We start from the raw sequence: 13343 nt of genomic DNA, 5'->3' as shown, positions 1-13343 counted from the left end.
TCTTGTATTATCCCTTTCAGAGTATCCTGACACTGTTAATTGCTATAGCATCTGTGGATTTTATTACTAAGTGTTAAACGCCTGTTTCTTGTGTTGGGGTCTGTGTTACTTCCTTCATAAGCCCTGCGTCTTTTAACACTGCACAGGTATTCATGTAGCCATTCAACATGTTGTAAATCTTCTAAATTGATTTCTTCTCTATCTGTCAGTACAGATACCTGACAGTCTGCCTAACTGTCTTTAGTTGTACATGCATCAGTAATATATATATATATATTATTTTTTTTTTTTTTTTAAAGATTGAAATAATTTGCATGAAGAGAGATTAGGCATCCAATGTTGATTATGTGGGCGACATTAATGTAATGTTAATCCGCGTGCATATGCGTAATTGCATACTTCTCCAGGGTCTGCATATTCATGGACAGACTCATGGAAATGAGATAGAGTCCACAGCAGCACCAAGGACAGCATGTTGCTTTGCATGTTATGATTAGGGGTCTAGAGAGGACCATTACATCCTCTTTGTATGGAGACAGCGGCGGCACCAGTAATGCCCTTAATCTTTATTTACTCAGATTTGCCACGCTACAATCAGACCGGCAAACTTTTTTCTCCCACTTTACTCTGATCTTGATGGAAGATAAGACTTGAAAAGAAAGAAAATTGATTTTCCACTGTGTTTACATCAGCACAGAGAGATAAAGGTGCAGCTGCTGTAAACGTTCAGAATTTAAACAAAAACAAAAAAAACTAAAACGAAGATTTCTAGCATGATCACCCGGAGCATGTTAAAGAAATAGAAATAGGTTCCAAAGGCTTACCCGGTTAAACTTGGCCCTCTTTTCATTTTCATTGATTATACAAGTGCATGTTTTTTAACATGTGAGGTGCACAAAGGCTTGTTGGAAGATTAATAAATGATTGGCTGGTCTTTTCTGTGCTTCCAGCCTACAATGTCAGTTGTTCCCATTGTGTCATGCACAAACGAAAAAGCATTATTATACAGAGGTGAAACTAAAGAAAAGTCAAGTAGACCAGTGTTTTGAATAACTAGTTAGTAGTTTGAAGATGCTAGCCAGGAATAACCTCTTACTGCTCTAGGTAGTAGCAGCTAGCATGCTTGTCAGGCTAATTTAATAAGTGGCAAGCAGATTTCTAAGGAAGGAAGATAGTGCTCCTACAGTTAAATACAATCAGGGACAAACTAGACAGCCAGCAAGGTCTGTTTCATGATAAAGTAAGGTGACCACAAGGCTAAACTGTGGAAAGAGGTAGCTTTCAACCAGACATAGAGACAGATTCATCTTGTAAGCTTTTCCATCCTTAGATGTCATAGTAACACCATAGCTAACATGTTCTAGTATTCTACATGGCCCTCCTTGTAATGGTAACAGCATTATCATCACCTTTTTATCAGAATGAATCCTTAGTTCTCTGCAGCGACATCATTTATTTGCATCACCCTTCAGTCATTCTCATGCCATGCTTACTGCTAACACCAGGGATTAATGTTTGGTATCATTTTAGGGTTTCACAGGTCACTGAGAGTAACAGATCTTTGAGTGTTTCATTTATTTGTTCATTAGTGTGTTGGTTTGTTTAGAATCTGCACTGAAGAGCATGTATCGCTATGTACAATAAAAAGTTTAATGATTTCTTGTTCCCATCATCCGTTCCACAAAATCACAGACTCATACCGACTCCCTGTTAGACCTAAGAAGTGGATTCAATCAGAAAAGACAGCATGCTTTATGACCCATGTTTTTTCTCTGTAACATGGCACTATTCAATCAAATGTCCAGACATTTGATTGAATGCCGCTAAAGTGTCTAACTCTTATGTGATATTTGACTCTCCTCTAGAATTTGGGATTGAGTGTCGCTGTAGAACAGGGATGCAAAGCAGAAGGGTTCAGTTTTATTGCAGGGATAAATGGTCACAGTTCCCATTCACCTTCACCACCATCCATTAACCATCACTTTGCTGTTACAGAACAGGGAGACCCTGGTGGAGATTGATGAAGACCTTGGCAAGGTCACGCAGGTAAGGTTTAGTCAGAGGAATACATTTATACTGAGGGGACATAACACATCCTGATTGTATTGATGGCCAATAGGCCTCAGGTTAATGGCATGCAGTCAACATAATTAAATGTCCTCTCAGTTTACTGGACATTCCTCTTATTACTCAGCTGCTAGCTGTTAGTCTGAAGGGAAGGGAATACGACTGCATTGTTAGCTTTTCCAGGCTTAGTCATCCGACACACTGTAGATGTCAAATATGCTCACGGATACAGCAACAGTTTTAGATATATTTATTGAAAAAACAAACTGGACCGTCTATAACAGTATTGTCTACATATCTTCTACAAATATATTGCAAAGAAGAAAAAACAAAAGCAAAAGTATGAGAAAGTCAAGAAATACATGCATTCTCTCAGTAAGTTGAAAGTTAGTATATACATATAATGCAGCTATGGCTGTGGCTAGTCTGCAGAGTTTGGGTAGGTATACCACTATCCATACACCTCACAAACTATGCCATGTACATATCATTCTCCATCACATGCTGTGTGTGTGTTTAATTCATCACATCTCCAACAGATCTGAGTGATTCCAAGGTAGGTACTGTATCAAGTATATGAAGAGGGTTTGTGAAAGTCTTGGTTTGGCAAGTTTGGGGGGAGGCGGGTCAGTTTGTGAAGTACAGTAAATGACAATGCTTTGATTGCAGTCTTGTAAAATGCATGTCTCTTCACAGAATATCAGCCAGTTACAGCTGTTTGGTGACATGTCGACTCCTCCTGACATCACCTCACCTTCAGTAAGTAGCAGAGTGGCTCTAACTTAATATACAGTAGTGTGCAAATTTATTAGAACACCTCAGGATTTATCATTTATATCCTTTATGTACCCACCTGCATGAAAACCTCGGTGTGAGAATTTAAATTTTTGGTCATTAACCAGAGATAGAGAAACAATAGGCACTCATGTGTGAAAATGTTAGACCACTTTGTGCTTTAATTAGGCATATTAAACAGCTTCTAAAACGTCTCATGCATTTTACCAGTTTAGGGATGTGTGTTCCTTTTCTCTTACAAATTTTAATTAATTCATGGTGTGGTCTAGTGTCACACGGCTAGCTGAGTGGTGACGTCAGAACCAGGAAATGAATAACACACAGACAGATGAAATGAAATGATGAAGGCGTTTGCTTGCGCCGGTTTATTATATACGGAAAAATAAAAGGTTTTAACAAACACAAAACACAGGACACGGCACTTACGCCAAAATAAATAGACAAACAAAAAGGACTAACATTTAAACAAACGGTGGATGCACAGACAAACGAACACGGTGAGTTTTAAACAAGTATCAATTATTATTTTAGTTTATTTCCCTTAACTTTACCTCCTTCTCCACACCCGTTCTCCACTCACCGAACACACAACCCCGAGTGAGTCAAACGTGCATCTATATATACTATTGTGCTGGGATTCAATTACTAATTAATTATTCACTTGAATCCCAGCACGTGAATTAATTCTGTGCAACCCCGTGCTCACATACTATACTTTAAATGCACGTGCAGTGATGTGCAATCCCGTGCCTAAATACAAATATACAATTTAAATCACACGTGAAACACAGACCCGTTTATATCCTGTGTACCAATCTCTATACACCAACATTAACACACGCAACATACAACACATAACACACAAATGCACACAGGGGCATTGCCACACCTAGTAAAGTTATCAATTCAATTAGACAATCACTAATATGCCTATTTTGGCCAATTTCCAAGATTTTCAGTTTCAGTGGTTTGATTATATATACACAACAAATCAAAACTACAGAATCAATGGGGTGTTCTAATACATTTGCACACTATATATATATATATATATATATATATATATATATATATATATATATATATATATATATATATATATATTGTAAATTATTTTAAGGCTTTCCCTTTAGATCTTTGCCATAAAACATTTGCCCACCGCTGGCACTGTGTGCTAGTAAAAACAATCCCCATAGAAATGCATTCAATGTAACAGGGATAGAAACAGCAGTATGCTTTTGGCAAGGAATCATTTTGTGTCTGTGTTTCTCCTGCTTCTTCAAACAGACCCCAGCATCACCTGCAAATACGCTTGACCCAGGTGTATTGCACCAGCACCCCTCAGAAATGTTCGGACCATTCAACCCTGCTGCTGTCCCCTCAGGTAAAGGGGAGCTCCCCTCTTCAGATTGGAGCTAACACTTTTTCAGGAAAACTATCCTGATGCATTGTGCAATTGATTTGTTTCTCTCAAGACTTCTGATACACATTTGGAATAATGAAAAGCACACACCACTCTGTAAAATGTACCTCACATAAGTGTCCATATTCATAATGCATAATAAGCCTGCCATTCAGATACAGTATTCCAGGGGAGTGCAACCTCTGATTAAATTGACTTCATTTGCCCTTTACTTACAAATAAGAGGACCCTGGTAGTACAATGAGGAGATTACATAATGGGATAGTGGGATAGACTGGTGCCATGTTTCTTTTTAATTCAGTAATTTAGGAAAAATGACTGTACACGGATTGATTCCCACATATTTAAGTGTGGGAATGCGTACATGCTTTTTTGTGTAATGCATAGAGATGTGCTTAAGACCTGCTGTAGACCTAGAGAGCTTTCAAAAGAACACATCAGGAAAGAAACAGGCAAAACAAGCCTATGGAGGAAATGACTGCAACTAAAATGATACTGAAGATGCATTAGGGGCAGATCATTTTATTTAAAATCTAAGTTACTGCAAAAATGTATTGTTGTCAAAGCCTCTGTTACTTATCACTGCACTGTGGACCATCTGCAAAGTTTTGGACGTCCATAAAGTTATTAGCAATACCTTTACAGTATTTTTTTTCTTTATTTTATTTCATAATTCCCTTGTATTTGTTAGTAACAGTTTACATTAAGTGTCTATAATTACTGTATATTTACATAGTAGTTACTTAGTAAATACATGTGTACACGTAATTACAATGTTATACTGAGTTGCAATGTACTTAATGTTTAAATCTTTTTTTGCACAATATATGTAAGTACAAAAGTGTATCAGAAAAGGGTTAGGGTTAGGGTTAGGTTTGGAGTTAGGGTTAGAATTAGAGTTATATCATGCAAAAAGATTTACACATTAAGTACATTGTAACTATGCCTAATAACATTGTAATTATGCGTCAGTGCACATGTAATTATTAAGTAACTAGTATGTAAATACACAGTTATTAGTGACACAATGTAAAGTGTTACCTTGTTATCTTGTATATAAATAATCATCTATGCCCAAAGCACTCTCCAGTGGTGACATCAATCTAAACATCCATGGCCACCTACAGTGTGGGAGCACAGAGGGGGAGGTGCCTGTAGTCATGACTACTGAGCTGTACAGAGTGGGCAGGGCTTGGCGAACGGATCAGCATTAAAAAAAAAAAAAAAATTTGCTGTAAGTAACAGAAGCCTGAAGCTGCTTGTCCTTGACGTGGCTCTCCTTCCCAAAGAGATGATCAGAAAAGCTATTACAATTGAAAGAAGCAATGCTGTGAGTCAGCACAGCTTGTTATGACTCAGTAGCTCACTCTGATGTGTAGGCTGCTATTGAGCAGATTGTGTGTCCCAGCAAATGATATGGCTCTACGTTCCAGTAATATTTTTTGACTTCCTTTTACAGTAGTTAAGTGTCCAGTTAACAGACAAAATGTAGCAAAAGGTGTAAAGAGGCAAAGCTTCAGTACAGTATTTGTTTACTCCAGTCATTAATAAACTCCTTTACATTTTAGACTAGATCCAAATAACTAATTCTTTTAATGTAAGCGCTCTCATTAAGTAGCATTAGCATTATTACATTTTTCCTTAAAAATATACCCCAGTAAGGTAATTTGCAGAGATATTGTATTCATTGATAAACCAATCAAGACTTTACAGCTTTGTTTGATTGACATGCTCTTTACAATGCATATATGCATATTCAATGTCTCATTTATTGCAGATACAGCTAGGACATCTGGATGTGGGAGATTGACTTGTACAATAAACATAAACATAATTTCATTGAAATGCACAGCCAAACACAAGTACTCGTGAACCCCACTGCTTGAATTCTCTACTCCACGCACATTGATTGCTGAAATTTAAGTGTATAAATTGTTATGCAAATATACATATATGTAATCTGTTTCCAGGCAGCTAGTGTCTAGTGTGTAGCATGTATCCAGTGTGGCAGAATCCACAGAATCTAACAAAAAACCAGCGCATTAATCCTGTTGTGTTTCTGCCAGGTTATGTCACGATGGGAGCCGTCCAGCCCGCACTCTGGGGGCAGCCAGTGTTTGGAGCCCAGCAACCCATGGCCTTTGGAGCCCAGACTCCAGTTCCTCAGGTGATAGGGGCCCAGCCAATGATATGGGGCCAACCCAACCTTTTCCCTGCTACCCAGCAGCAATGGGCTGCCATGGCAGGTGCATTCCCACCCAATGCCTTTATGCCAACGCAAACTGTTGCACCCTTGCACGCGGCAATGTTCCAAAGCATGCCTGCTACCATACCGGCCGTGCCCCCCACCTGTGACTCTGCTGTGTCCAGCCCCCAGGGGGACAAGTCAAAACAGAAGATGTCCAAGGAGATGTTCAAGGATTTCCAGATGGTCCAGCCCCCACCCGTCCCGTCTCGGAAGGACGAGCAGCCCATCCTGGCCTGTACCTCAGAAGCCTTCTCCAACTATTTCAGCCAGGTGGGGGTGGCGCAGGACACTGATGACTGCGATGATTTCGACATCTCCCAGATGAACCTGACCCCGGTGACCTCCACCACACCGTCAACGAACTCACGTGAGTCTCTGCAAAAACCTGCCTGAAAAGAAATATTCTGAAAACTTCAAACACAACCAGGGGCATAACTTGGGGTTCAAAAGTGGGGAGGGGACATTTTCTGTAGCTGGGGTATAGAGTAATAAAATTAAAAATAAACGTTCATTTCATTCAGATTGCCGCCTTTGGGGTCGTGAACTCCCTCTTCGGAGGACAGAATGAGTCTATTATTAAAATTGCATTACTTGACTTAAATTACACTTATAAGTTTAAAAAGAACATTTGAGGCACATAAATTGCAGACTTATTTTATTGTATTTCTGGATTAAAAAATCTCAAAACTCAATAATTGCATTAGGGGATTCAAATATTGCACTTTTGCACTGAAAGTAAAGCATTTCAGACTCAAACTGCAGACTCGCTTTCAAATTTCTAGACTTAAAAATATTTGAGAATTAAAAATAGCATTTGAGACTCATAATTTGCAAGATCATTTATTGCATTACTGCACTCAAAAATGGCACGTATAGCATTTGAAACTAGCACTAGGTGAATACTAGCACATCTTGCCCCAGACAAGCAATATACATATTCTGGTTTGAAATATCTTTTTTCTTTTTCATTTTTTTCATTTTTTTTATTTTTACACTATTTCAAACTCAAATCAGGAAATATAGGCCAAGATAGTAGGACATTTTTTTTTTTAGTGTGTTCACATCTTCTAGAACTTTTAATCAGCTCTGGGTTTTTTTTTCTTTCCTTCACCTTGTCCTAGAAACATTTTTGGCCTACTTAAGTCCTGAAGTTTCCTATACTTCTTCAGGCTACCATTCAAACTGAAGTGCGCTTTAACAGACAGAGGCAGCCTGAGACAGATACTGTATAAAAACTTCATGAGCTTTCTCTTCTGTGAATTAGTCACTGAGGTAAATGGTTTCTACAGACAACATCATGCTTTGCCTGTCCCTCAGGGAAGTTTGTAAGAGCACATAAGGCTCAAGCAGTAGAAAGCGGATTGCTGACAGTTAGAAGCCTTGTAAAATATCATCCACTGTGAGATATTTATGATTGTTTAAATATAATAGATCCTCGGAGAGGAGCAGTTAATATGCTTTTGTCGTGCTGGTTGTGGTACACCTGTAGTAATTTATCTTACATTAAAAATTATGTTAGATGGCCTGGTCTACTGATATTGGTTGGGTGGGTTATCAGGAAATACAACGACTGCTGTAACCAGCAGCATACAGTAAAATCTTACTTTCAGTCCACCTCATTAAAAACACAATTAAGGCCTCTTTTTTATAATACCTGATTTGCTTCTTTGTAAAGTCAACTTCAATATTAGGGCCACCCCTGCATTCACGTTTTAAAGACACGATCAGCCATTCCAAATGCATCAACACTCTATAAGTTACATTTCAATTAAGACCGATGATTACAGTAGTTAAAAACAAACATTTTAAAACCTGCTTTCTTCATGTAAAAGCTAGTAAAAAAGCAATTCTCTTTGAAATATCCGTAGCAAATATTTGTCACAAGCCATATGTGTGGGTTGTTTTGTAGAGATGAGAAGGGACTGTGAGAGAAGATTCAAGCAGGCGTTGCCCAATGTGTAGCTGTCTACTCGATCTGAAAAAGGAAACCATTTGATCCGATGTTCTTTGAGTAATTGTCAAAGAATCTCATGTTCAGACTGTGCTGAGTGAAGATGAAATGTTTAGGCTGCATGTATGATTTTCTTGGGAAGACATTTGGTGGTACTGTGTAACGTTTAATAACAAGTTCAAAACTACATTGCTTTTGTGTGGTTTGTTATGTGTGCAGTTAAAGGATAGAATAAAAGATAAAGTGGTTTGTTTATTCACAGAAGAGTTAACCACAAACCCTAACCCTAACCCCAAAGTATTACGTTTCTATGTATACTCTGAATACTTTATTTGAATCAATGAAAATTTCTTAAAAGTATGTCTCAACTTTTTTTTTAACACAGCCCCAACCCCTGCCCCGAGGCAAAGTTCTCCGTCCAAATCCTCAGCCTCGCACGCCAGCGACCCGCCAATGGATGACTCCTTCGGGGAGGTCGAGGAGAGCCCGAGCCGGAGCGGAGAGGAAGACGCTGTGAGTAGCCATGGCTAGCAGCCTGACATACTGGACTGAGAGAATACAACACAACCCAACACAATAAATACAAGATCTGAACTGTGTGGGATTATGCTGAAATGATTCAAAAAGGGGTAACACTTTACATTAAGTGCCTCTAATTACTGTGTATTTACATAGTAGTTACTTAGTAAATACATATGTACTTACACTGCTCAAGTGACTTCCTGGTAAAATAAAGGTTAATAAAAAAAAAACATTTGTTCACAAAGGAAGAAATATTATCCTATTCTTTATTATAGAGTTCAGAATCCATCCCGAAGTTAAAAATGTATGACGAGCATGAATTATTGAAAGTGCTGTTAACACGAGTTGCACTTTACATTGTGTAAGTAAATAATAAAATCAGCTACTCCTGTTCTGCCTCTTTTTAAAATTCATGTATTGTATTCGGTAGTGCTCTGTCTATCTTGAGAGACACCATGTACCAGTAGCTTTATAAAAGTAAAAAGGTAACTTCGGTTTACAGAACAACTTCATTAACACTACAGTATTCCATGCTGTCCACATAGCGGCAATGTATTTTAAAACACAATCCTGGTTGTTTTAAGCTAGAGAGTAAACACAAGAACATTTCTCAACTTGCACATAGCAGTGTTTGCTACGAGAAAGAGGAATTGTCTTATAAGCATCAGTGCATCCAGATAGTGCTCCCTCCTGCAACACTGTTGGTGCTCTGATAAATAAATAGCTATTAGGAACAGAAAGGTAGCTGTGTTGCAGGGGGAAATGTAATCTGGAGGCACTGTGATATTTATAGAACAAATATTTTTCCTGGAAAATACTGCAAATAAAACACAACAAAGATTTGGGAAAGCCGCAGTAGTGTGTAGTGTGGTATCAATTGCTGCTTTATTATTTTATTATTGAATCACACCTTAGAAATCCTATGTAATTCCTACACAGAATGTAAATTGCTTGCCCAGGACTTATAATGTTGCATTATCCTTGCAAATTTAACAATTTGCAAATCTGACCAACTGAAAACAGAGCGTTTACAAAGAGTGAGGTTTGTGCATTGTAATTCTCCAGTGCTGCAGCTACTGTACGGTTCACACTGCAGTCGTAGTTATTTGAATTGCAATGTCTGCTGACATGAACCAGAAGGCTTTGTACTTTCCAGCATGCTTCAGTGGTTCTGCAGTTTCCAATTTTATGCATTTTATTTATGGAAAATTAAATGAGATTCACAAACAGGCTATAAATAATTTAATATGATGGGGCAGGTCATTACAAAATTGCTTACATGGAAAAAAAAAAGTTTAATTAGAAATGCATAATCCAATTTGTTTGGTGGGGAAAGCATCACACAGTGGCTTTCAAAAAAACTATAAAAAACAAGTGAACATGGTTAGGGGTTGGGGGTAAGAGGTAGCAGTATGCAAAGACACGTATAGAACATGTATCTGTTCTCTGGTGTATGGCACTGGCCATTTTTACAGTATTCTGAGAAGTGTGACACAGTGAACATACAATTCTGCTATCCTTTAAAATGTGTGTTTCCTGCTAATTTGGGGTTCTGTGAAACTACAATTGCCTACCATGTTGTCTAGTCACCTTTAATTGCAATAGATTTCTTGCTTAGCAAATAGCGGCACCTGGTGGTTGCAACAACCTGTGCATGAGAAATTGTGTTGCAGTTCCTGTGCTGTACTTGGCGCACTTTCTTCCTGTGCATGTGCTATGCACTGTATACCTATTCTGCGCTTTCTTATCTGTCTTTCTGCTCATATCTCCAGGCCGGTGGATCTCAGGCCTCCTCTAACAGTGATCCACCTGCAGAGCCCTCTGGTGATAGCCTCAGCCCTCAGGTCGGTAGCTAGAGAGTGCAGGTCAGGGTAGGTATCTGTCCTTCCTCTTCTTCTATTGGTGTTGGCTTGCTCTTCCCCTCCGCCAGTGACACTGCCTTCCCTTCCTCGAGTTCTGCTTTGTTTTCCCCTTTTTTGTTTTTTATTTTGTCCCCTGGTTTTCAACCCGCTTCTTCCATCTGCCACCCCTCCTTGCATGTCTGTGTTTTATTTGTTGAGCGCTGTGCTGGTATTTTTCAATGTTCTGTGAATTGCCTAAATATTTGCAGTCGTGTACTGGAATGGGATTTGTATTCTGGAGGCTCCCTGTTGTATCCGTAGTTGCACAGCACTCATAAGATGTGTAGAATTCTTAAAGGAATTGGCTAGTTTCTTTCGGTATTTCTACTGTTCAGCGTTTTACAAATGAAAGGTCTTGTACATTCAAAGGTAGGCAGCAATGTGATAAACAGGGAGCAATGTGATTAACCTGCTCTGAAGAAATGTCAGTCCAAGGATCAGAATGTGAAAATATGAAGATCCAGAACTACCAAGATGTATTAATTATATACAGCTCTGATGTTCTGATTTGCACTTTTAATGGTAGCACAATGTTTCTGTTATAGTAAAACACTTTGAATTGATAAAGACACTTTAACATCTCTCCACCTTAACTTAACAGCTTTCAATGTTTCTGTAGCACTTAACTAATAAATGTTAATTTTCTTGTCCAAAAGCATACCTTTTATTAACTTACAATAGCCACCCATTGTGACTGGATAATCATAGTATACAGCTCCTTCGCTTGTTAGTGTTCTGTAATGCGGCCAATAATTAATTACAAGGTACATAATTGTATATGCTGCTGATGTGTGATAATTATACCACCCGTAACAAAAGGCAATATGAAAGTAATAATTCCATTTGCCTTTCTTAGTGTTCAGTCATTGCGGTGCAGTATAATAACCCCACACGTTCAAGGCGCTGCGCATTGAGGCAGTGCATTTCTCTCAAGAAACCTTTCAGTGGCACATATCACCTGCTGTGGTGTGCATTCTTCTTTATAGTGAGGAAATCTCTGTGATAGAAAAAGGGATTAAAAAGTCACAGGTGTCCTGAGTTAACTGAGCCTCTCTATACCAGCACACTGACATGGCGTTTGTAGGGAAGCTTGCTTTTTTTTAATCAAAATCATTTGCACCTTTGTTTGTGCTTGATGCCAATAGTGTGTGTGTGTATATATATATATATATATATATATATATATATATATATATATATATATATATATATATATATATTAGCTCAAGGAGTAGTTCAGGGGATAAAGTTTATGGCCATATAAAGTTTAAAATATTCCAACTCCTGCTTCAGGGTAATGGTCACATAATCACATGTCTCAAGTTCAGGAAACAAAATCTATGCAAAATATATACAAAATTATACAAAATATATGCAGAATATATACAACCATCCCTGTATTTGAGTGGCAGAACTCAGGCCCTTTCAGAATCTCAGTAGCAGTTTATTTCAGTTCAGCTAATGCTAGCACGCTCTGTTCATTTCTGCTATCATCGTAATGGCTGTCTGACAGAGAGCTGGCATAGTGCAGGCATAGGGCTGTAAAAGCATTTGACAGCAGCATCCTTCTTTCACACCTCTGTCTGCAGTCTCTGCAGATTTTGCCAGTGCCATTCTGCCTTTCTGTTTTCAGAAATGCCACGGAACTTAGCATAGGGGAATCCATACAGTGCATCCTTTTATAACCCCGGTAGTCTGGCGCCACAGGTAAGAGATACAAAAGCTAGTGGAGTGGCATTATGGGACAAATGGGAGCCACTCCCTGTTTTGCAATATAAAGGGACGCCTTATATATGAGGCAGCACTGAATTACAAAAGCTATTGGGTCCATTGATTAATCATTATATAAATCGTTCATACTGTACGTGCTCGCCACTTGTCCATATCTTTAGCTTAATGTGCCACATACTTTCCCCTCTAAATGCACAACGCAGCTGCTAAACTACACTGCTAATTAGACTGTTAAGGGTCAGATAAACTTGGAGTCAAGCAATGACATTTCTCAGAGAACTGATGCTGGAGATGGAGACAGATTGTCAAAGAAGAGCAAATCAGTGTTACATGTGGCACAATTGGGTCATTACACAGCATGGGCTGATAGCCAGGTTTGTATCATTGATGTTCATTTATTGTGTAGTGTCCCGAGAAGAAATACAGAGTTTAACAGTTTTAAAGACATGCGTCGCTCTCGGTGGCCTCGTCTTGTTAACCTGTTTCTATGTTTCATATTGGATGGGTCAAAGTGATATAAGTGTGGGAAGAGCCTTGCCTGTTCTTTCTTTCCCTCATTCTCTCTTTCTCTCTTTCTCTCTAATGTTGTACCAGAAGGGGGTGCAATCGTTTTTGTTTGCAGTGCTACACGTGGATTTGTTTTTGTTGTTCTGTTTTGTTTTATTGTTGCTGTGTGTCATGTATGTTCTGTGCGCTGTACTAACG

At 38.6% G+C, this 13343-nt stretch overlaps 1 protein-coding gene across 16 annotated transcripts in view; it reads left to right on the top strand.

Annotated features, from left to right (window-relative positions):
* The window catches only part of LOC117416938 (disabled homolog 1-like), a 177284-nt gene that overhangs the window by 163645 nt on the left and 296 nt on the right, over positions 1-13343 (top strand). For 9 of the 16 annotated variants that reach the window (XM_059035130.1, XM_034028439.3, XM_059035133.1 and 6 more), the window contains 6 exons: positions 1996-2046; positions 2764-2826; positions 4150-4246; positions 6352-6900; positions 8870-8997; positions 10779-10877. In XM_059035130.1, coding sequence (XP_058891113.1) covers positions 1996-2046; positions 2764-2826; positions 4150-4246; positions 6352-6900; positions 8870-8997; positions 10779-10862 — 972 coding nt within the window. In that variant the 3' untranslated portion in view covers positions 10863-10877. The remainder of the gene's footprint in view (positions 1-1995; positions 2047-2763; positions 2827-4149; positions 4247-6351; positions 6901-8869; positions 8998-10778; positions 10878-13343) is intronic. The other 7 variants (XM_059035135.1, XM_034028446.3, XM_034028447.3 and 4 more) reach the window with 2 other exon arrangements.

This window comes from Acipenser ruthenus, chromosome 12 (assembly GCF_902713425.1).
Source record: "Acipenser ruthenus chromosome 12, fAciRut3.2 maternal haplotype, whole genome shotgun sequence".
NCBI lineage: Eukaryota > Metazoa > Chordata > Actinopteri > Acipenseriformes > Acipenseridae > Acipenser > Acipenser ruthenus.
Note: the sequence above shows the minus strand (reverse complement) of the source record. Positions and strands in the feature narration are given on the sequence as shown.